The sequence below is a fragment of the Gigantopelta aegis genome, chromosome 14, assembly GCF_016097555.1.
Source record: "Gigantopelta aegis isolate Gae_Host chromosome 14, Gae_host_genome, whole genome shotgun sequence".
NCBI classification, from domain to species: Eukaryota; Metazoa; Mollusca; class Gastropoda; order Neomphalida; family Peltospiridae; genus Gigantopelta; species Gigantopelta aegis.
Genome location: NC_054712.1, coordinates 38,522,059 through 38,547,091, shown reverse-complemented (window position 1 = coordinate 38,547,091; position 25,033 = coordinate 38,522,059). Strand labels below are relative to the sequence as shown.

Here is a 25,033-nt window from a genome sequence, read left to right as displayed (position 1 = left end):
ATTTTGTGATATTAAAAACACCAGCATGACTAAAAACACTTCGAATGTACGGAAATGGCTAATCTATACAATAAAATCTAAGTAAAAATTTAAATGTGACTTCAGTTATCAAAAATGGCTCCAATAGTCAAAACTATGCCTTAATGTTTAAAAACTAGGGTATGTCCCTTTAAAAGCACTAAATAACTTGAACATCACAGGCGGAGTGGAACCCAGAAGGCCAATCGCACATCCCCCCCCCCCCCCCCCCGCGCACTTTTTATATTTGTCCGTCACCCTATAACATGACTCACAGCGTGGGTACCCCACCTCTCCCTGTGTGCGAGTATACAAAGTTCTGGCTATGCCAATTTAGTCTGTTAACATTAGCCTTGTTTTAAGAAACCACAGAATTAGTGATATCAGTCATAAGAATGGAAGCGAACACGTATTCGGTTGAAATTTAAAAAATCTACATTTTAATTGTAACTAATTAGAACATAATATCTGCTAACACCGATTTGTCTGCATTAATCCACTCAACGTCAACCATAAAATAAAAACAAATAATAATAATAGCAAGAAACAACAACAAATAATTTTAAAAATTAAAAATGACAGAAAACAAGTTGATTTTATCAAATGTTTTATTATTTTTCAACATAATTATATTCATCTTTATAATATAAATAATATAACATATGGACACATATATGACAAATCTGAACATATAAGTATGCAAGTAAAATTTTATGTAGCCCATTTTTAATTTGTGCATTAAATTTATGACATCATTTACAAGGTCACAACAGGCTATGCAAAAACAAAAAGGATTACCTACATTTGTTTTTGTGAAACCCATAAATGGTTTAAGCAAATTTTAAATTTTCAGATGCCTCTCTCTCACACACACACACACACACACACACACACACAAATAAATAAAAACATTTTTTGTTGTAGTTAAATATTCTATTAAGAAAGGCACTGTATGAATATATATGAACTATATCATGTCCATTACAAAACGAAAGAGTTAATAAACATTAAACAAACACATATTCGAGACATGTAAATAACAGACATGTTTATATTAGCACCAGAATATATAATACAGTGAAACCTGTCTAAACCAGATCACTCCAGAGACCTAATATTTATCAGAGTTAGGTAGGATCCGGTGTTTTCAGGGTCACGTTTTAGAATTTATAAAAATCAGGACCATGAAACTTGGCCGGTTTTGACAGGATTCCGGTTTCTTCAGGGTCCACTTTAGACTGGTTTCACTTTACCATAATTAGTTACATTCATCCACACAGGGTTCTCATTTTCAAATCTCAAAACAAGTAATCGTGAAGGTACAACAGATAGATATGAAGTAAACAGTTTGTCTAAACAAATTAGGGATTAACAAGGGGCAATGGCAAATTCTAGATACCACAAAGCAAGAATGAAATGTTTGATTAATGACGCACTCAACACATTTTATTTATGGTTATATGGCGTCAGACATATGGTTAAGGACCACACAGATTCTAGATACCAAGGCCGATGATTCTGCAACTAGGCCAAAGACATCAAAAGGTGTATGGTGTGTGAAACTAGGGATGGTGTGCATTGGATCCCTGTCAAAACTGGACGAGCCTTGGTGGTGTCGTGGTTAAGCCATTGGACATAAGGCTGGTAGGTACAGGGTTCACAGCCTGGTACTGGCTCCCAGCTAAAGCGAATTTTAACGACTCAATGGGTAGGTGTACGAGCTCGTAAGGCCACTACACCCTCTTCTTTCTCACTAACCAAAGAGTCAAAACCTGTATCAATCTATGGATAAAAGTATAAAAACTCAGCTAAAAGCTAGTAATATTTACTGCCGACCGACTTGGGATTTCTCAGATCTCTGAAATAGCAATACTAACAAATTTATTTACATTTACAGTGAAACCCCTCTAAACCGGACAAGCTTCCAACCAAGTAAAAATTCCAGTTATAAAAGGTATCCTGTTTACAGAGGTTCTCTTCTGCACAAATATTTAATAAGGAACCATTAAAAACATCCACTTTTGATGGAATTTCGGTTTACAGAGGGTCTGGTTTTGAGAGGTTTCACTGTATATGGATCTGATCACATTTTGTGGAAATGGGTGCATCTTTACGTTAAAATTAGTTACTTTCTTCTTTTAATTAAGATACTAACGATTAAAACTGGGTATTATGGTGTGTGATTTATGATGCACTTCTAGCATTTCAGTGTAGGTACATACATGTGTATATGCCATCGCTCGTACTAAACAAACTAAAGCCAGTACCATGGATTTGTGAGAGGAAATCTACACAGTCATTCCACTAGAACTGTTGAAAAAAAGTACAGGTCTGAAACTGTCTGACTAGCAGTATAATATTGATGGACGATATGTCTGAAACTGTTGGACCACAAGAGAACTCCAATAGCTGATGTCAGTGAGACCACATACGAATAATTCCAAGACAAAGTCCAGCACACGTCAACACAGTACCTGAAAAACAATAAAGCTGCTTAGTGAAAAATAATTTATTGGTACTGCTAACTTAAGTTGACACAATTAAGTAACAAGAATTCTGAGGAATTACATGTCTTGCCTACCATACACTTTTCTCGAAGGAAGGAAATGTTTTATTTAACGATGCACTCAACACATTTTATTTACAGTTATATGGCGTCGGACATATGATTAAAGACCACAGATACTGACAGAGGAAACCCGCTGTCACCACTTCATGGGCTACTCTTTTTGATTAGCAGCAAGGAATCTTTTTATATGCAACATTCCACAGACAGGATAGTACATACCACGACCTTTGTTACACCAGATGTGGAGAACTGGCTGGAACGAGAAATAGCCCAATGGGTCCACTGACGGGGATTGATCCTAGACCGACTGCGCATCAAGTGAACGCCTTACCACTGGGCTAAGTCCCGCCCCTCATTTTTTTCAAGCACTGTAGCGAACATCCATAGGTGCAACTACATACCAAATTTTATTGATCTAGATCTTATAATAACAAAAAATAATTTGTTATTACCACCAAGTAACAAAAATTCTGAATTAAATGTCTTGCTACCATAAACGTTTTTGGTGTACTCTGCTGAACATCCTTAGGTGCAACTACAAACCAAATTTGATTTATCTTGGACTTACAGTTTAACCTGATGTTTAGCCTTCATACATTCTCATCCCTTCATATGGACTGGTTTGAACATTCTGACAGACAGTCAAATGAAAATGGCCATAATCATTCATCTCACCTTGGGTACACACATCTGAGTCCATATGTATGACCAGATAAATTTAAACTCAAAGGCCTCTATGAATTGAAACTTTGCAAAATCCATTTATGGGTTGCACAAAAATAAATTCAGGTAACCCAACTCGTTTCTGCATAATCCTTTATTGTAAATGAAAATGATGTCCTAAATTTAGTGTGCGAATAAAAAATAGGTTACACAAAATTACATCGTTCTTGCAATTTTCAGAGATCTGATCCAGATAGCTTCTAAGTTCTATTCCAACATTTCCATTTTATCCACCACAGGGCTCCACCTTAGCAGTAGCCCAGGCTATTTGGGCTACCTGATGTCTAAACCTGGTAGTCCACCAGGCTACTATATATTTGTTTTACACGTCCAGTTACTCTGCAATCAACATGTACAGGTGTGTATTTCACGGTATATTTCTCATGATTTAAAAAACCCTAAAACATGTTTAAATAAAAAATAAATTATTTTAATATTTTCTATCATTTTTTTCAAGTATTAAAATTATGGGGCTACTCATTTTTACTGGTGACTACCAGATTTTATAACCTGGTAGCCCGGTTGGCTACCACTGAAAAAAGTTAAGGTCAAAACCTTAAGTTGAACAGGGATACAGTGGCATAGCATGGGTTGCCAGCGCCCGTTAGCAAGGCAAGTATTGCGCCCCCTAACCAGTGGACGTTAGCACTCCCCGAGTCCCTTCCACCAGTCCAGAATTTTGCGCCCAGGGTAACTGTCCCGGTGGCCCCGCCCACATTATGCCACTGCAGGGATAAGAGGCCTATCTAGTCATTATACATCTTTCTCCTCAACGGTTATGATCTGGATGTCTTTTAAGAAAGGGAGAAATGCAAGAGGTGAAAGAAAAAAAGTTAAAGTTTGTTTTGTTTAACGACACCTCTAGAGCACATTGATTATTAATCATCGGCTGTTGGATATCAAACATTTGGTAATTCTGACACGCAGTCATCAGAGGAAACCAGCTTCATTTTCCCCACAGACAGGAAAGCACATACCATGGCCTTTGACCAGTTGTGGTGCACTGGATGGAATGAGGAAAAAACAAATCAGTTAAATGGATCCACCGAGGTGGTTCGATCCTGCAACGTAAGCACATCAACCGAGCACTCAACTAAATGGTCAGGTTAATGAATGAAAGAAAATGATTAAAATAAATTGCAGATCTGCTAATGTTAACCTCACATAGATAACTGTTGCCTCATGCAAAATCTTGCCGATAGGCTGACACAGCTGTTGGTTAATAGCTTTTTGAAACAAGTCCTGCGTAACCTCACAACTTGATATAACTTGGGCTGGTAACACAGCAGCCATTATGGCCAATTATTTGGTTAAAAAGAAGCCCTGTGTAACTTCATAAATGTAACTAAAATATCCATTTACCTGCTGCATATTTGAAGACATCATTCCTGTACTGTTCATACGTTGTTCTCAGGTGGGCGACCTCCATCTCAATCTTGTTGTGTAACTGTTGCAGCTTCTTCTCATTTTCTGCATGCTACATAAACACAGAAATTAAACTGGAGGTTATATTCCGCATGGCACATAAACACAGAAATAAAACTGGAGGTTATATTCAGCATGGCACATAAACACAAAAATAAAACTGGAGGTCATATTTTGCATGGCACATAAACACAGAAATTAAACTGGAGGTTATATTCCGCATGGCACATACACAAAGAAATAAAACTGGAGGTTATATTCCGCATGGCACATAAACACAAAAATAAAACTGGAGGTTATATTCTACATGACACATACACAAAGAAATTAAACTGGAGGTTATATTCAGCATGGCACATAAACACAAAAATAAAACTGGAGGTCATATTTTGCATGGCACATAAACACAGAAATTAAACTGGAGGTTATATTCCGCATGGCACATACACAAAGAAATAAAACTGGAGGTTATATTCCGCATGGCACATAAACACAAAAATAAAACTGGAGGTTATATTCTACATGACACATACACAAAGAAATTAAACTGGAGGTTATATTCTGCATGGCACATAAACACAAAAATTAAACTGGAGGTCATATTCTGCATGGCACATAAACACAAAAATTAAACTGGAGGCTATATTCTGCATGACATATAAACACAGAAATTAAACTGGAGGTCATATTCTGCATGGCACATAAACACAAAAATTAAACTGGAGGCTATATTCTGCATGACATATAAACACAGAAATTAAACTTTAAAAAAAATTCATCTTAAATAATCGAGACTATTTGGTTACCATATCTAGTTAATTATTGACAATAAATGTTACATCACCAGAATATTTAGTGTAATTATATTGGTACAATAATGAGAAATCTGTTCTACAGATTTTACTTTAATCTAAACAAGTTCTAAAATTTACTGTGAATGAAATGTTTTCTTTTTCTCTTATCTTTGTTATTCTGATATAATAAAGAATTTTTTTGTAAGCCTGTCAACTCATAAGCAGGGGGAGGGGCATGCTTTGGCCCTCCCATTCCAGCTGAAAGGCGATCTAAATATGGATTTTAATTAATATCTTTCTTTTTTTTACTCCAACTATTCACAACAATGCAACATATAATTCTCCATTTTGTGAGAAAATATGAGCAGAGATGATTAAAGTTTGTTTTTGTTTAACGACACCACTAGTGCACATTGATTTATTAATCATCAGCTATTGGATATTAAACATATGGTCATTTTGACACAGTCATAAAGAGGAAACCCACCACATTTTTCCATTAGTAGCAAAGGATCTTTTATATGCACCATCCCACAGACAGGATATCACATACCACGGCCTTTGATATACCAGTTGTGGTGCACTGGCTGGAATTAGAAATAACCCAATGGGCCTACTGACGAGGTTCGATCCTAGACCGACCGCGCATCAGGGATGCACTTTACCACTGGGCTATGTCCCGACCCCAGAATTGATTACAAAAACATTCTTAAAACTCATCCCTGACAACAAATTATGTACCCTCAGGTGGAATAGCCCTGTCCCATATGGATACCTAATGGAGGATTATTTTTCTCCCATCCAGTTATTTTTCTCCCATCCAGTAGATGAAAAACAAGCATTTTGGGAAAACATGAAAAACCTACATTTAATTTTTTTTATCTTACAATAAAATAATCATAACCACTGAAAAGATCGTACCCAAAAATGGTTTATACTAAAAGTAAAATCCGAAAATGATAGTATAATTTCATTATGACAGCAGGTTTCCTTGTTTTTATGAAATAACAAATAAACAAACATTTCTTGTGTTATTTTGCTGTTTACGCACCATGACTGATACGTCACCCTATGTTAATATCAGCTCAAACAACAGAAGTCACATGGTCATGCAAGACCAATTTATTCCGCATAGGCCGACGTCATGGAATACGCCGGTCTTGCATGGCTAGGGATGGTAGAAAGATTTATTCTGCATGGGCTGATGTCATGGAATACACCTGTTTTGCATAGCTAGGGATGGGAGAAAGATTTATTCCTCATGGGCCAACACCATGGAATATGCCCGTCTTGCATGGCTAGGGATGGGAGAAAGATTTATTCTGCATGGGCTGATGTCATGGAATACGCCTGTTTTGCATAGCTAGGGATGGGAGAAAAATTTATTCCGCATGGGCCGACATCATGGAATACGCCCGTCTTGCATGGCTAGGGATGGGAGAAAGATTTATTCTGCATGGGCTGATGTCATGGAATACGCCTGTTTTGCATGGCTAGGGATGGGAGAAAATTTTATTCTGCATGGGCCGACATCATGGAATACACCTGTCTTGCATGGCTAGGGATGGGAGGATGGGAGAAAGATTTATTCCGCATGGGCTGACGTCATGGAATACACCTGTCTTGCAAGGCTAGGGATGGGAGAAAGATTTATTCCGCATGGGCTGACGTCATGGAATACGCCTGTCTTGCAAGGCTAGGGATGGGAGAAAGATTTATTCCACATGGGCTGACGTCATGGAATACGCCTGCCTTGCATGGCTAGGGATGGGAGAAAACTTGTATATTATATATAAGCCAATCTTACTGCTTCAAGAGCCCGGCCGCGCTCCAGGTTGATGTCGAGCGTGATCTTGCCAGATATCTTGATGATCTCATCCTGCAGCATGTCCTTCACTTGGCTTATCTCCAATGCTTGTTTCTGAAACACGAACACAACCAATATTACATCACTAATCCATACCTACCAGACGTGATTGTGCACCACTGGGATCGATTCCTGTCGGTGGGCCCATTGGGCTATTTCTCGTTCCAGCCAGTGCACCATGACTGGTATATCAAAGGCTGTGGTATGTACCACCCTGTCTGTGAGATGGTGCATATAAAAGATCCCCTGCTGCTAATCGAAAAGAGTAGCCCATGAAGTGGCGACAGCAGGTTTCCTCTCTCAATATCTGTGTGGTCCTTAACCATATGTTTGACGCCATATAACTGTAAATAAAATGTGTTGAATGTGTCATTAAATAAAACATTTCTTTCTTTTGATTGTGCACCATACCCCAAAAAACTCCAACACAGCGATGCTAAAGCTGACCGAGAGATGGCTTTTCAATTTGGGGGGGGGGGCACTGTAACAACACTGGACGCCATTTTTTTCAAAAGGCAAACTGTTTGCCAAATTATTATGCAGCGAATCGGTGGTCTATTGGAAACCATAGGCCAATCACAATACGGAACAGTCAAGAAGATCAGATTGTAATATTCGACTATTTTCGGAGTATCCTGGCAAATTTCGTTTTCTCTGGCACCATAAATTAAGGTGAAGTGCTCCGAAAAACTATAACAAGCGGGAAAAAAAAAAATTGGTAACAGAATACTAGTATTTAAAAAGCAGAAATCTGTTTTACAGCGGAAAAGAATCATATCTGATCTACATATACATAGAGATTATTAAACGACCTTGTATGCATACTGATTTTACGAAACAAATTTCAGGATTCTTGTACAACCCAAGCAAAATCAGTACGATTCACACACAAGTTTATTAAGTTATTTATTATCCATAATATTGTTTTAATGAATAACAAGGACCATGTCAAAATGTTTCAAACATAACTAGAAGAAGAAGACGAAATGATGTCATTTTGGTAAGCGATTACACAGAGCTAAGACTGGGGAAGCTGCGTTAAGCTATGATGTAGCTTCCCAAAATTACGTCATTTGTTATGCACATGAAATCATTATGACAAACATGTGTTATACTGGTTATAGCAGGGTTGAAAATTAGCAGTCGCCCGGTCGAATTAAGGGTCTGGCGAATATGGTAACAGTTAAAAAAGAAATGCACTGAAGCTTAATCGAATGTGACAAAACACATGGCGTCTGTCCTGGCGCGAACTACAGATCTGACAGCAGAAGACCTAGAACATTCTCTATATTTTGACAGCGCCAGAATCAGCTTCTGTGGCTTTGGACCGGGTATTTCTAGGAATAAAGCTCAAAATGTATTGCACACACTGCATGTATTTTTTAAATCTGGAAGTCGTTGACTTATTGGAATGGACTGGATACGCCATAATTATCTAGTGGACCTACTTTTTGACAATTGTTATTAAATGTTATGTTAATCATATTTAATTAGCTTATGTTATTCTGGACCAAAATCAAAATCTATCTTGTAGTTTTAACTCATACTGACGTGAGCGCATGCACACATATAAAAATAACAATGGAATTTTCATTACTACAGGGATTATTCCAAAGGTCATTTAAGTGATTGTCTTTGTATCTATTTAAGTTTAAGCGATTTCCATGCAATAAGAACAGCTCTTACATGATGACATAACCGTCTAAATACATGTAATACTGTAATAAACAATAAGTACGTTTTGTGCTTTGTATCAAAGTGAATCATTTTTTAAATTGGTACAATGTTGAGGTTTTTTTTTTTCAGGGGGGGTGGAGGGGTTCACAACTTTATTTTTCTTTTCATATTTATTTTATTAGTAGCCTACTACTGTAGCATTTATAATATCTCAATCCAGTGTCTTGTATATAGACGACAGCCACTCCCGAGGAAATCCTTTACTGGCGATTTCATCCCTGTTGTATATCCATCGAGAGAGGATTGCCACTCCAGACTAGTTTACTGAAACACACGCAGTTCTACTTTTAATCTATTTGTACTGCATTATTTCTCAGACAATGCAAATCAAGAAGCAAACCTTGGCTATCTAGCATTTTGTCTTCACCCCTGTATTATAAATCAGATTTAATCTGTATAATTTAATGGTAATTTATAAAAAAAAAAAAAAAAACCCCACCCCAAAAAACATTTTTATTTATACTGGATTTCTTTTTCAAAATATGTTTTTTGAGTTGGTATAGGTTGAATTGTTTTTATATGAATTTTAATTTTATTCATTATGAAGTTGCACGCCAATTCGTCGGTTTCCTTTTGACGCAAACGGACTACTTACACCTGGTTATTATTCAAAGAACAACATTCGAATTTTGATTTTGGCTGTGCAGTTCATTGTGATGATTGGAGGGCTAGTTTTGAGAAGGGCCAGTAAAAAATTTCTTCAACTGGCCCTGCTGGCGACCATGGTTTTCATGTTAATTTTCAACCCTGTTATAGTTCCTTGTGTATTTTGAACTATGTGGATAATAATTTCTGCAAGACAGACCCATTCCATTACATCAGCCCGTACGGAATAAATCTGTCTTGCACGGGCTATGACGTCATTGCTTTTAACATGGGGAGTAGTACGCGACATCATATTTATGCAAGTTGGTTAGTTTTAGATTGATATTTTGTTATCAAAACCTTCATAATAAAAGCTATCTTGTTAATTTGTAGTGTAGAGTTAAATTTTATTTAACACATGAAACAGATGCGGCAAATATGATGGTGTAGTTTATTTATGATAAAATGGTCAAATAACGAAGTTACTTTTTTAGCCATCTTTGTTTGTGTAAAATAATGGTTTATTTATCGAATGGATGGGAGAAAAAGACTCCATCATATGCAGTCATGTGGGATAGAAAAAGTACACAAGAGGTTGTGGATATTTCAACCTTGTGACTCGGCCAGCCTTGTCCCGGGTCAAAATTTCCACCACCTCGGGTGTACTTTTTGTATCCCATATGACAACATATGATGGAATCTATTATAGTACCGGTAAGCGGTTAGCAGGGTTGGAAAAATCCCGTGCCCGAACACCAGGGGCTACCAGATTTCATGACCGGGCAACCAGTTTCGCCCATGATGTAAACCCGACAGGCTACTGAGACAGAAAAAAAAAACTTCACAAAAAAACAAAAACACCTATAATATAATTTAAAAAACCACCCCCAATAACCCCTCTCAAGCAAAATATTTGAAATTGCTATTCAATTACTTTACCGGCTGCTAATCGACAAGTTCACGTGACCTAAGAAAACTTCAATCAGTCGCCAGACATATGACTCGGACATTGCAAAAACAATAAACGCGATGCACCACATTTATTATTTTAAAAAATGTGAACAGTACTAACCGAGAGAGAAATTGGTGTAGTGGTCTCACACTTACCCACTGAGTCATTAAAACTTGCTTTGGGTGGGAGCTGGTACTGGGCTGCAAACCCTGTACCTACCAGCCTTATGTCCAATGGCTTAACCACGACAACACCGAGGCCGGTTTGAAAAGTAGGTGGCTATATCTACTGAGCACGTGCTGTGAGGTGTATAATTGACAGCAGTAGCTGCTGAAAATCACCATCAGCCTCATACTGATGAAGACCCTGGTTTATTAACCACATGGTTCAACATAACCGAGTTAATAATAATCATACAAAGCACAAGTGTAATGACGTAATTTTGGGAAGTGACATCATAACATGACATTGCTTCTCCAGTCCTAGCTCAGACTGTGCATTTGAAATATGACGTCATTTCGTCGTCTCCTTCTAATTGTGGCTGAAACATGTTGAGTTGGGTCTTGCTATTCATAAAGAAAACAACAATAATAATGTGAATAATAAAGAAATTATTACACTAGTGTGTGAGTCGTACTGATTTTACGAAACTCATGCCAGGATTCATGTAATACCCTTGCTCTCACTCGGGCAATACAAAAATCCTGACAACTGTTTCGTAAAATCAGTATGACACACAAGCTCGTATAATAATCTCTATAGATGTATTAATAATTGATTGACAAACCTCTGTTTCATTTCTCAGCGTGGAGAATTCAGTTTTCTGTAGGAGAACCATGTCTTTCTTCACTGACGAAATCTCAGACATCATCTGCTGTACTACGATTTCCTGAAATAAATTCAATTATAGACTTGTAAGTTAGGGCAATTCTGTAATCAAGAGAAATATTAAAATACAAATTAAATTCATGTAGCCTACTGATATGTGAAGCACTTCAACGGAAGATCACCATTTTTGCATGAAAGGTGAATACAGAACACATTGTTCAAAATCGTTGTTATTGTTTTGAAATTCTTTAAACACGCATTAGTAACTTTTTTAAGTACATGTATGTTTGTCATTTTAAGTATGATAAATTGTGTTTGGTGCTATGATCTTGTGTTTTTATTGAGGTTTGGGGTGTGTAGTTTAATTATTTTTTTGTTTTGTTTTAATTTTTGAATGTGCCTAATTTTGACCTTTTTTCTTACTTTATATTTTTTAAATTTATTATCCCCAGATCAATGACAATGTCAGGGTTGGGCGGCCCTGAATCACTTGCCTCATAATATGCTTTTAATCGCATCAAATATATTAAATTACTCACAGAGAACAGAATGTTAGCAATGCTAAATGGAAGCTTTTTGACCATTTAATAATGCAATATATTCACCAAATGCAAATCAAATCTAAAGCTTAAACCTAGACATTTCAAACAGATAGGACAGCACATACCACACCACTAAGAACTCAGATCCACTGCATGATATACTGAAGTCCAAAAGAAACTTTATATACGGATGTAGGAAGGTGCCAAAAAGTGTGGTGGTGGTGGTGGTGGTGGGGGGGGGGGGGGGGGCACACACACATATATAAAAAAATATCGCTGCTCCCACAAAGTGAGGGGCACATGCCCCCTTGCCCCCCCACCCCCCCCCAACCCTGCTATATACATAAATGTGAATAATTTGACAAATATTGTTGCTAATTGAAAAGATCCGAGTTAGAAACCGCCTTTCAAACATTTTACATGTATCACAAAGTGCATTGTGACGTTTAGATGTTGAACTCCATGATACTTTCATATCCCACCATACTATTTGCAGGGTTTTTTATAATACAATTTCAAGCCTTGAAAAGTTACATTTGGATATCAGTATATTAATTGTCAATTTTTCTCAACTGAGGTGACCACACAACTGAAATACATCACACTCCCTATCTCCCTATTACCAGTACTGTACCTGTTGTGGTTTCATGACCATATGTCGGGCTTGATGTTCCAGTGTTGTGCTCACTACATCTGCAAGACATTGTGTCAACCCTTCAGAGTTCTCCCGGCTAAATCCTGCATTTATACAAAATTATACAAAATGATACAAAATTTATTACAACATTTGCAACATATAAAAAGTGCAGGAGACCAGATACATGGAAGGAAGCAAGGAAATGTTTTTTTTATTTAACGACGCACTCAACACATTTTATTTACGGTTATATTGTGCCGGACTTATGATTGAGGACCACACAGATATTAAGAGAGGAAACCTGCTGTCACCACTTCATGATCTACTGTTTTTAATTAGCAGCAAGAGATCTTTTATATGCACCATCCCACAGACAGGATAGTACATACCACAGCCTTTGTTACACCAGTTGTGGAGCACTGGCTGGAATGAGAAATAGCCCTATGGGCACACCGACGGGAATCAATCCTATCAGATACATGGATACATATGAAATGGGGGAAGGGTTCTCCCTATATAATTTAAAAAAAATTAGATTCTCTCTTAGTTGCATTCTAGGACATTTTACCAATGGTATTGTTAGACAACTGAATGACATTTTGTCAGTTTACACCAGTAACAGAACCGTAAGAATTTTTGACAGTATTTGAGATATATTGATAATTCCTCCATTTCAGGAATGGTAACATTAATATTATACTTTTATAGGAGATCAACCCCTGCAATTGCCCACAGAAATCGGCAATGCTGTGGAATTATTAATTCTCCACGGCACTTTCTTGCCATAGACTATATTCAGGGTTTTTTTCCAATTGCATGTTTTTTCACCGTGGACATTTTTTTATTTGCAGGGGTTGGAGTTTGTCTCACAATTTCCACTATCCTAAGTTTGTAGCCATTAAACTCAACTCACCTGTAATAATTATATTTTGGTCATAAATTATATTGAAAGGTTAAAATATACAGCATCATATTGATAAATACATTTGGGATTTCATTTGATCCAACTGTTTCAAATTAGGAAAAGTAAACTGTACAATGTATGTACAAAATTATTGAAGACAGAAATGAATATAGAGCTAAGGTTGACGACAGTCACTTTTCAGACCCTTGTTTTGGCATTGTACACAATAAATAAAACATATCCAAAGGTGATTTTTTGACATGATATATTTGATAAAAGGTACTTTTTACTTCTTTCATCTTTCATCTTTTGAAACTTAAAATAAATATTTTTTGCAGAATTATGATAAAAAAAAAAAATACTGACATGTACAAATGGCATTGTCACTTGTTATAGAAATTTGACATGGGTCAAGGTTAATAGACCAGTTTTTATTTTAATGTAATGAAGCATTGTAATAGTATAGCTAATTTTGAATTTGAATGACGTCAGTATTCCAATGACATCATTTTGCATCTCCTTACAATAACCATAAACTGGGTACATCATCATAGTACTGACCTTTCCATTTTAAGAATGCCGGAAAAATTCCAATGCCAAATTGTTTTTTTTTTTTTTTAACATTACTAATGCACTGAATGTTTGAAGAAAATCTTGTGATTAAAAAATGAGACCTTAAAATTACGAAATATGGATTTCAAATGAAATTACCCTAAGATATGCTATATTTATTGTGTACAAAGCCAAAACAAGGGTGCGAAAAGTGACTGTCGTCGACCTTAGTAATCAACATTAGAATTATCAGATATGCACTGAATATAGAAATATTCATATTCTAAGTTAGAAAATATACATATATATACACATGTAGTTAACAAAGTTATACCTGTATAAGCCGAACACATGTTGCAAAGGCTATAAACTCAGGATAGTCCCCCTTCAAAGCACCTGGTACAACAGTTTTCCAAGTCATTATGATAATTTCTTTCATTTACCGGTATATAAAATGCAGTCATCACTATCGGAGCAGAGTTTTGCAGACATGTTACACAAGGGTTAAAATGTGTTCAATAACATGTAACAAGTTTTCCTTAACTAATGTTATTACGACAGAATGATCTTCAATATAATTATTATACAGACTTGTACATAAGGTAAATAAAATAAAATAAAGTTAAACTTAAAAAAACAAATACAGGTTATTATTATTTTTATTTTTTACAAAATACTATGTCCATAGCATTTGAATATTTATATGATGTACTATGACCCAAAACAAAAATTATTTATAAACTTAAAATGTCACACTGACTTTTGTATTTGGTAAATCATTAAAAAAAATGTCATTACAATAATAATAATATATAATTGATGGGAACAAATGATAACAAAGAAACTTTTTTTTTAGCCAACAGACAAAACTTGTTGATGGTTATTCTAAAAAACATTACCATGTTTCTCGAGCATTTTGGCCACTGCCAGGGTATCCAGATAGTGTACTTGTTTCATGGTTGATGGATCCACTCTTCTAGCATCCACCAGAAGTTCTTGTAACTCTTAATAATATAAATGGAAAGAAATGGAATACTTCACAAAATCATAGCACATTTTATATCCAGTTCTTGCTATCCAACATTCAGTGTTCAAGATGAAACCCACTGTCACCACATCTTTGAGATCTTTTATTCCATAAGATAAAAAACTAAAGAAAGGTTTGTTTACCAGGGGTGTAGCATGATCTGGATCGGGGTGTGTGTGTGTGTTTCGAATATGAACAAGTGAACCCTTTTTCTATTTTGCTTTTGCACCCCCAGAAACTCCATATGTATAGGTAATGTTTTTTGACATCCAATAGCCGATGATTAATAAATCAATGTGCTCTAGTGGTGTCGTTAAACAAAACAAACAAACCATATGTATAAACCTGTATGTTTTATTTCTGAAAAGTGGACCATTTGCTTCAGCGTGGGGTGTGTGTGTGTGTTTCGTCCGACACCCCCACCCCCAGCCTACACCCCTGTTTACCAACACTTGAGCAACCGACAATATGTCCATTTGAAGGGTTTTTGTCAGAGGATACCAAGGGTAAAATGATGTAGGCCTACTCTAAAATCTTGACAATTAATCGATTTATACATGTATACATGTATAGCCTATGTGACATTATATTTTTCAAATAGATCATAGTAAGGGAACTGGTGTTCTATTTGTGTCAAAGTGTATGAAATACTTGGGTCAAATTCCAAAGCATTTCAAACCCAGATCAATCTATTAAGGGCACTTATGGTTTTATTTCAGTTACATACCTCAAATTATTTCTGAACAGCCTGATTTGGTGTCTTAATACATGAGAAAAAATCTGCTGTCTACACATGGGATACTCTTACATATATTATAAAGCAGCAAGGCATCTTTTATAAGTAGGGCTAGCTCTGGCAGTCGCCACACTCACAAATTGCAAATTTTTTAAACTGGCAAATTTTATTTTGAGATGGCAAAATAATTTTACTACATTTTATTATAAAATAACTGGCTTTCTGACATTTTTGAAATTTAAAGGGACATTCCTGAGTTTGCTGCATTGTAAGGTGTTTCCGACTAATAAAATATTTCTACGATTAACCTTACGTATTAAATATATTTTCTTGTTTAGAATAGTAGTATCTGTATATTCAATGTGTTTCTGGTCATCTTAATATTTGTAAGAAGCCCAAACTGGATTTTGTTTTCAAATAATTTCATACGTACGAAAAAATATACTTTAGGAAATAAAATGAAATTTAAACTAAGTACTACAAATATTAGAAAGATCAGAAACATGTTTAATATATACAGCCACTAATATTTTATGCAGAAAAATACATTTGATATGTAATTACAATCTTTAAAGAGTCTCTGTTAGTTGATAACATCTTAAAAATTGCAGCAAACTCAGGAATGTCCCTTTATTATTTAATAGATAATTTGTCAAACCGTTGTGTTCACCCAGAGCTAGCCCTGAATAATCATGTTTCCAGACAAGAAAAGAAAAATGTGTTTGTACTGGCTAGCCCGAGTACTCTGATGGTAGATCTATTAGACTCTAGAGAGCTAGACGGACATTTGGACAGTTATCAATCGTCGGCATGAGTTCCTTATTTTCCCCATAACGATTTTAAAGAAATATTTGTTAGAATTAGTTTAAGGTTAAGGTTAGGGTTAGCGATAGTTATATACAATATCTTTTAAAACAATTTGATCTATAAAACCAACATAATGTTTATATTTCGTAATCCAGTAATTCAATACCCCAATAGTGGGGGAAATAAGGAACTCTTTCCCCACTTTAATACAACAACAATCCTATAATTTATTTGACATTAAATGCTTTTACATTAATAATTTTCAAGCTTCCTGATAAAATAATTTCACATATTAATCACTAACACAAGAAGAAACACGAATGATTTTTATTTAAAAAATTACCTGGAGGTGTTGAGATTGTTTTTTTAATAGCTATACGATTCGACTCCGCACTCAACGAATGCTGAGAAGCTGATGGTGGTAAGCTGACAAATCCCAACTCGGTCTTTAACAAGTTTTTGTAAAGATAAGCAGGCTTATTTCTCGTTTTTGACAAAAAGTTTCTGTAACACATCATCCTACCAACAGGCATCCTCCTCTGTGCACTCAAAACGAAAGTAAAAACTAAACTGAAATGTTATTATTGAATAAATATCCTACACATAGCTGCGCACACAGTTTGTATTTCATCATTTACAATCGGAGTCTTACACAATCGGGAATCGGGAATTATCTGCCCCTAGCACATAACATTACCAAACATATAGGAGAAGCCACGGTGACGTCACATGTTTTGATCACGTGGTACCGCGTGAGCGCTGGTAGGCAAGAAACCAGTTGACAATACTGGCATTAGTAGTAATGAACAATCGAATGTTTTTCCGTCAATTAAATCAGTGTAGACTAGTTTTGATGAATGGTATTTTGTCATGGTAATTTCATACGTTGTTGTTAGATGCACAAGTCACTGTAGTAAGGATTATGAAATTAGTTTCATCAAATACAGTGGAAGCGAAACGTTGAACAGTTAAAGCTGACAACAATCAACTTTGCCCATCCCACAACGGAGATCGTCATTTTATACAAGGTTTGTTGTATGTTATTCATTCGTAATACTAATACACGTCAGTATTTATTGAAATGAAAATTGAAAAGATAATAAAATAAAAAATAATAATAATAAAAGCCCCCACCAAACTGACATGGAAACAAAGTTACCCTGTGAACAGTAGGCCTACCCAGTCAATCGACAAACAACGTTTTATGTAACTTTTTGTTTGTATTGACAGATCCATTATAGTGGGTAAAACAAAAATCTGAATATATTTTATATTGTATTATGCCATAAAATATGTAGGTGGCTGGAGTATTTATATTTTTAATTAAATAACAGGGAGCTGTGTGTGTGTACGTGTGTGTGTGTGTGTGTGTGTGCAATCAAGCATATATATATTGTTTCATATGAAAATGGTTGTGAAATATTTCCATTTATTAATTATATTATATGTTAATTATAATGTTTTACTTTTTTTATTGAAGAAGTGATCCACAGGTGTATTTGTAATGTGTAAGTTGATTTTTTAATAATAAAATAAAAGGTATAAACATTTCAGGGTGGGATATCAGGTGTATGAAATCATTTGTTTGGGATTAAAAATAAATAAATACTAATAATAAAACTGGATATTGATCCACAAGTTGGTGATAGCCATTATATTTTATTAAAAACATAAATTATGTTACATGCATTTATTATATAAGTTATCTGAATTTGTTTGCAGGAAATAAAGAAAGAAAAGGGGAGCTGATTGTATTTATAAGTATTATTGTCATCAGTGACAGATGTCAATATGTCTTCACAAATACATTTATGTGTATTCAAATATTTCAATAATATTCAATATACACAATATAAAACTTTCATACTTATATATCATAGAAATTTACCAATTTTCTTATTTTTTTTCCTAGGTATCAGTGATCCCTGTTTATGGACAAAAAGAGAACCGGCAACTCTTGGATGAAAAATGGGCCTTTCACGATGAATTAAGGGCGTTTAAGTTTTAGGGTGAATTAAGGGATGCTAAGGAGAACACTGGTATCAGATTCAGCGATTCTTTTCTACAGTATCTCATGTTTCTGTGCATAAGAGGGATACCAGAACTTTTTTCACTGACTTTCCAAACTACCATGTGCAATATTATTGGGGCTATTCAGTATGTGATGATGACATTGATAACACACTGACTTTCCAAACTACCATATGCAATATTATTGGGGCTATTCAGTATGTGATGATGACATTGATAACACACTGACTTTCCAAACTACCATATGCAATATGATTGGGGCTATTCAGTATGTGATGATGACATTGATAACACTTGGATTTAATCTTTTTTTACCAGGATCTCGATTTTCTAATAAAAACAGACTTTACAAAATCAATAAAATTATATCGAGAAACAGTAGACAACACATATTTATTATTTTCTTTTTCTATTATCATTATAAACCAATGATCAAATGATATTTGCATTGTGTTAATGTGTGTCTTACATTAAAACATTGTATTGTTACCATTTACAGTAATTTGTTGTTTTAACTGGTTTATTAATCAGGTTGAAAGTGATAGCCTTTGAAACTGTGCCTCTTGTCAAAGGTAACTGACACTGTTTTAGATTTGAAAGGAAGGAATCTTTTATTTAACAATGCACTCAAGTCATTTTAATTACGGATATATAGAGTCGGACATGTTTAGGGATCACACAGATAATATTAGGGAGGAAACCTGCTGCTGTCACATAATGGATTACTCTTTCCGATTAACAATAAGGGATCTTTTATATGCATCAGCCCACAGACAGGATAATAAATAGTGTAGCATTTGTTACACCAGTTGTAGAGCACTGGCTGGAATGAGAAATAGCCCTATAGGACCACCAACAGGAATCAATCCTAGATCGACTGCATATTAAACTATGTCCTGGCCTGCATGGGATTAGGTGATTAAAAATATTAATGGCAAATTTTTATGTATATATATATAAAAAAATAATGCTACAAAATGTTCTGAAGATGGAACCACAAAGGTGAGGGACCAAGTAACTTTGAGATGTATCCGGTTTAAAAGGCTAAGTTCTGTACTAATATTTAAAAAGGGATGCTGTAGCTAGAGGGAGCAATGTATGTGTGGTCATGGAACATGTATGGAAACTAAATTTAGGTTCCTCCATTTTAATACAATGTGTTAATATGTATCCGATATCAGCAAGTTTAAGGAATAAAAAAGGACTTGATAAAATTAATAGTTTTAAAGTTTTTGTAAAGTTTTCTAATAAGATACTTGCTTAAATTTATTGTTGATGAAAAGCCTTACAAATGAACCTAGACAAGTCTGATGTGTTATATATATATATAACTACTGTCTATATATTGTCTACTGGTTGTTCATTTGTAACAAATGTTCATATATATATATATATATATATATATGTATGTGTATCTATATGTACATATATATGTATATGTATATATTCTCTGCGGTTCACTGATATGGCATATATCGGCCAGATATATATATATATATACATATGCATATATATATATGCATGGCTATATATATATATATATATATATATATACCGTATATATATATATATTATATATGGGTTATTTAAAATTGTTAAAAGAAATAATTTCCTTTAACAAAGTGTAGGCCAATTATTTCTTTTAAACAGTTTTAAATAAAAAATATAGGCCTACTCGTTTTATTTTATTATTTTTATTTATTTGTGTGCGCGCGCTCGTTTGTAATGCTTTACTTGAAATATGGACCAGACGCTTTAAAAATACATGGACTAAAAATATTTATTCAGGTGAAAAGAAAAAAGAAAAAAAAGGAAGTTTGCTATAGTTTTGAACTCGGTCAATCGTCAAATTGTATGGGTGGAAAGAGTACATGTAGCTATGTAGAATAGCGTTCCCGTGCTACAAGCGGTAATTTAAGCACGTGTTGGCCATTCTTTGCTATTCACGCTACGCTAGTTCGCTTTGTTACTAATGGCCATTATGATAGACTTCTGCCTACCAGATGCGCGCGCATGCTGATACGTGACGTCACTTCCCTAAACACATGGCTTCTCCTATAGACTGTAAATTAACAATTAGAACTTAGAACGCAACCACGAAAATACTTTGCATTGAAATAAAATAAAACTGAAATAAATATTCAACTTCTTTTAATTTTTTTAATTTTTTTATTTATTTGTCCATGATACAAGCGTTGAACAAATCAAAGGGACGATTCATACTAGGGGTTATCTCAATTTAAAAAACAAACAAAAACCTACTGCCACTTTTCCTTTAACTCCTTTCAATTCCATCTCATTTATCACCGATCTGGCAACTCCTCCTATCTTTCGCTGTTAACCTCCACATCCCAGTCCTTGTTCTCTCCAACCACGACGTGCTTCTCTCTTGTGGCTCACACCTGTCATTCTCCATCAGCTTTTTTGCTGTGACCTTAGTGTGAACACTTCGAAGAGTGTTCAGTAGTTACTTAATAATATACTTCTGGCATCGTTAAGAGGCACTTGTAACCATCTACTATGCTCCCCTACTTCCAGCGGTCGTTAATTAATGCCGTGGGTCAGACCAGCTTTATAAGCGACAGAGGACAAGGATGCCAGGTGGGTGCAGGGAAATACACAGAGACTGCACCTGTGGAGGAAGTTGAGACAGGTAGGCGATGGTGTGGACAGTTCAGAAGACAGAGGAAACTGACAGAAATAGTCAAAACAGATTGAAATCGTAGGAAAAAAATAGATTTTTTTTTTTTTTTTTTTTAATATTAATATGATAATAATGGTAGGCAGAGGATGATAGATAAGAAAGATGAATGAAAATGTGAACCAGCTTTGACGGGATTTGAACCAATGTCACCTGCTTGATTTTCCAACACCTTATCCACTAGTCGGAGTACTCTGTAAAAGAGCTAGACGGACATTTGGAAGGTTATACGCTGTAATGAGAGCGTGTAACCTTCCGAATGTCCGTCTAGGTTTTAAAGGGCCTGCTACACGATACGATAGAATCGGACCGAGTCACTCGTACGAGTCAATCGCACGAGTCAATCGGACCGATTGAATCGGACGTGTTGCCACACGGTACTTGTCAACTGTATGAAACGTGACGTCATTGAAAAATATCCTTGCTGTAACCATGGTAAACAATGTCGTGCATTGATAAGAAGGCGGCTGTCGTAACGTCTCTGTATTTATATAAATGACTGGACACACCCCACAAAGAGTTGTGCCACTGATACAACTCTATGAGCTGTTGGGTCTGTACCGACGACAAGCTAACAGAGTTTTCCGCCATTACACTCAGAACGTCAACGTTATCTGCGCCACGATCTGATTGGTCAACGTCCCCAAACGTTTGGGCAACACATCCGATTCAATCGGTCCGATTGACTCGTGCCAGTGACTCGTACGAGTGACTCGGTCCGATTCTATCGTATCGTGTAGCAGGCCCTTTACAGTCAGAGTACTCGGGCTACTTATCCACTAGACCACGGAGCTCATTATTATTATATATGGGCATATTTCGAAATACTAGTCTTGATGTCGGATGAAATTTGAAACTTTGCCCGTGTATTTCTTTTAAGTCATTCACATTAGAAAGTAAAGTAGCCTAATATAGTTTTGTAGGAGGCAGGAGGAGCTGCATTAATACTATGCATAACAAATTTCTTAATTAACCCAGTTTGACTTAGTGAAATATAAATAGTTTTTGTGTCGGACATTGATAGAAATCAAAGAATCAATACATTCTATCAAAAGTATATGAGGGAACTTTGATTAATCAATGTTTTTTTTATAACCAAGAAACATGTTTGAAATCTAGATTAATTAACTTACTTCTTTGATTAACCTTTTGTCTTCCACAGGCATTTTAGTTTTGGTGCCGGATGAAAATTATATTTTGATGACGGATGGAAAACCCCCCATATATATATACTCCTGAAAAAAAGTAGGGGACTCTAATAAGAATTTACAGTTGCCAAAATTGTAAGGTATATTAGCTGTGGGGAATGGTTATACGATAATAGTGAATTAATTGGGCAAACATTACAACCGGTAGTTCAGTATTACAGTAGGTTTTATGACCACCAAAAGATCTTGAAGGACTATTGGGGCCAAAAGTAAAATTTGAAAGTAAATTGCAAATTCAAACAATAAAAATGACTAAATATATATTATAAGTGTTTTCTTCATCATTATACTTAAAGATTTTTAATGAATAAAACTGGATATTAATTACATTTTTTTTCTTACGATAGTAATGTGTGTACACCATGTATTTCTGGTATTTATAGTAGCTTAAACCGGATTAAAAAAAATACATGTATGTACAAAATTATTGAAAGCAAAATCCAATTTGAGCTGCTAATTAAAAAAATTTGGTCTGGTGTTTGACCACTTTTCAAATATGCCCATATATATTTTATGAACTTTTAATATAATGAACAGTTGATGTTATTTGGGATTCCCCCAAAAACAAACCCCTCAAGAAAACAACAGCCCCCCCAAAAACAAACAAAAAACAACAAAAAAGAAGCTATCATTAACTTTACTTAGTTCAAACATTTGGATGAACGTTTTCCGTGTCAATCAACCAAGTAGTAACACCTGAATGAAAACAAAATAATGAGCTACAAATGAATGCATCTTAATTATAAACTTCCTTTGCTAAAAAATTGGCAAATCACGAGGACCATCACATTTAAGATTAAAAGTTATGACACATGGGTACCATTTTAAACAGTACCGGTACCACATTGTTAATGAGCACATTTTCAAAATCACAAATTTCACATTTTCAAAGGAATAAAAAAAAGAATGGAAAGTTTCAATTAATGACATACTCAACACATTTTAGTTACAGTTATATCGCGTCAGACTTGATTAAGGACCACACAAATAGTGGTGAAAACATTCATATATGTGTTGTGACATCTAGCTCACCCCACTCCTCCAGATACAATGTGTACATATTAAAAAAAAAATCATATATCGGATGTATTCACTGCGTGTGCAAATCATTGACACATTTATTTTAGTCCTTGCCAAAATAGTTTTTAAATAAATGACAAAAAAGTGCTAATTTTGGGGCCGAATTGTCCAAGAATGATTTGTGACGAATGGTGAGTTATAAGTAGTCGAATAAACACAGTTTTTAGTACATAACGGATAGGGACCACTCACACAGGGTATCTCCCACTCTATAAATATGAAAACTCTTTCTGGAAGTCCGTATATGAGGCAACGACCGCCATACAAGAACGCACTATAATGGTGAAAACATTGAAATTTGTGTTCTGACATCCATACACCTCCAAATACAAGTTGTACATATAAACACAAATACATATATCGTATGTATTCACTGCGTGGGCGAATAATAGGCACATTTATTTTAGTCCCTGGCCCAAATATTTGGTAAATAAACAAAAATGATTTTTGATTAATGGTGAGTCACAAGTAGTCGAATAAACACATTTTGTTGTAGATAACGGATAGGGACAACTCACACAGGGTATCGTGCACCCTATACATATAAGAATCCAATCTGGAAGTCAGTATATATGAGGCAAATACCGCAATACCAGACAGCTCTATAGTAGTGAAAATATTGATATTTGTGTTCTGATATCCATATCATACCACCCCTCCAAATACAAGTTGTACATATAAACACAAATGCATATGTCGCATGTATTCACTGTGTGAGCGAACAATAGGCACATTTATTTTAAAAAACAAGTCCTTGGCCCAAATATTTGGTAAATAAACAAAAAAACTAATTTTGGGGCCGAATTCTTCGTGAATAATTTTTGAAGAATGGTAGTCGAATAAACAGAGTTTTAGTACATACTCACATGGTATCGTCCACTCTATAAATATTAGAATCCTGACTGGAAGTCCGTACATGAGGGAATGGCCACCATAAAAAACCCGCACTATAGTTGTGAAAACATTGGTATTTGTGTGCCGACATCCATATCATGCCACCCCTCCAAATACAAGTTATACATATACATACAAATGCATATATCGTATGTATTCAATGCGTAGGCGAATCATAGACACATTTATTTTAGTTCTTGGCTCAAATATTTGATCAATAAACGAAAAAAAACAAATGTTTGGGCCGAATTCTTCCCGAAAGATTTTTGACGAATGGTAAGTCATAAGTAGTCCAATAAACACAGTTTTTAGTTCATAAGTGATAGGGACCACTCACACAGGGTATCCTCCACCCTATAAATATCAGAACCCTTTCTGGAAGTCAGTATAGGAGGCAATGACCGCAATACAAGAAA

At 35.3% G+C, this 25,033-nt stretch overlaps 1 protein-coding gene across 2 annotated transcripts; it reads right to left on the bottom strand.

Moving 5' to 3' along the window:
- Nucleotides 1-608: 608 nt before the first annotated feature.
- LOC121388677 (mitochondrial calcium uniporter regulator 1-like) lies at nt 609-21,280 on the bottom strand. 2 transcript variants are annotated; one of them, XM_041520125.1, is made up of 7 exons: nt 20,997-21,280; nt 15,033-15,137; nt 12,675-12,778; nt 11,458-11,559; nt 7,337-7,450; nt 4,673-4,787; nt 609-2,492 (listed from the first exon to the last, which is right to left on the bottom strand). In XM_041520125.1, exons 2-7 carry the CDS (start codon nt 15,088-15,090, stop codon nt 2,434-2,436), a joined length of 552 nt encoding a protein of 183 aa, XP_041376059.1. In that variant the 5' UTR covers nt 15,091-15,137; nt 20,997-21,280; the 3' UTR covers nt 609-2,433. The 2 variants fall into 2 exon arrangements, with proteins under 2 accessions (XP_041376059.1, XP_041376058.1); XM_041520124.1 differs by lacking the exon at nt 20,997-21,280 and adding an exon at nt 17,047-17,384.
- Nucleotides 21,281-25,033: the final 3,753 nt, after the last annotated feature.

Bases quoted from the DNA above. Each gene is read 5' to 3' on its own strand.
- LOC121388677 (XM_041520124.1), bottom strand. From the start codon at position 17,236: ATGCCTGTTGGTAGGATGATGTGTTACAGAAACTTTTTGTCAAAAACG. The intron at 15,138-17,046 runs GTAATTTTTTAA...TATATTATTAAG, and splicing joins AACAATCTCAACACCTCCAG to AGTTACAAGAACTTCTGGTG. The intron at 4,788-7,336 runs GTAAGATTGGCT...GTGTTTATGTAG, and splicing joins GCGGCCGGGCTCTTGAAGCA to CATGCAGAAAATGAGAAGAA.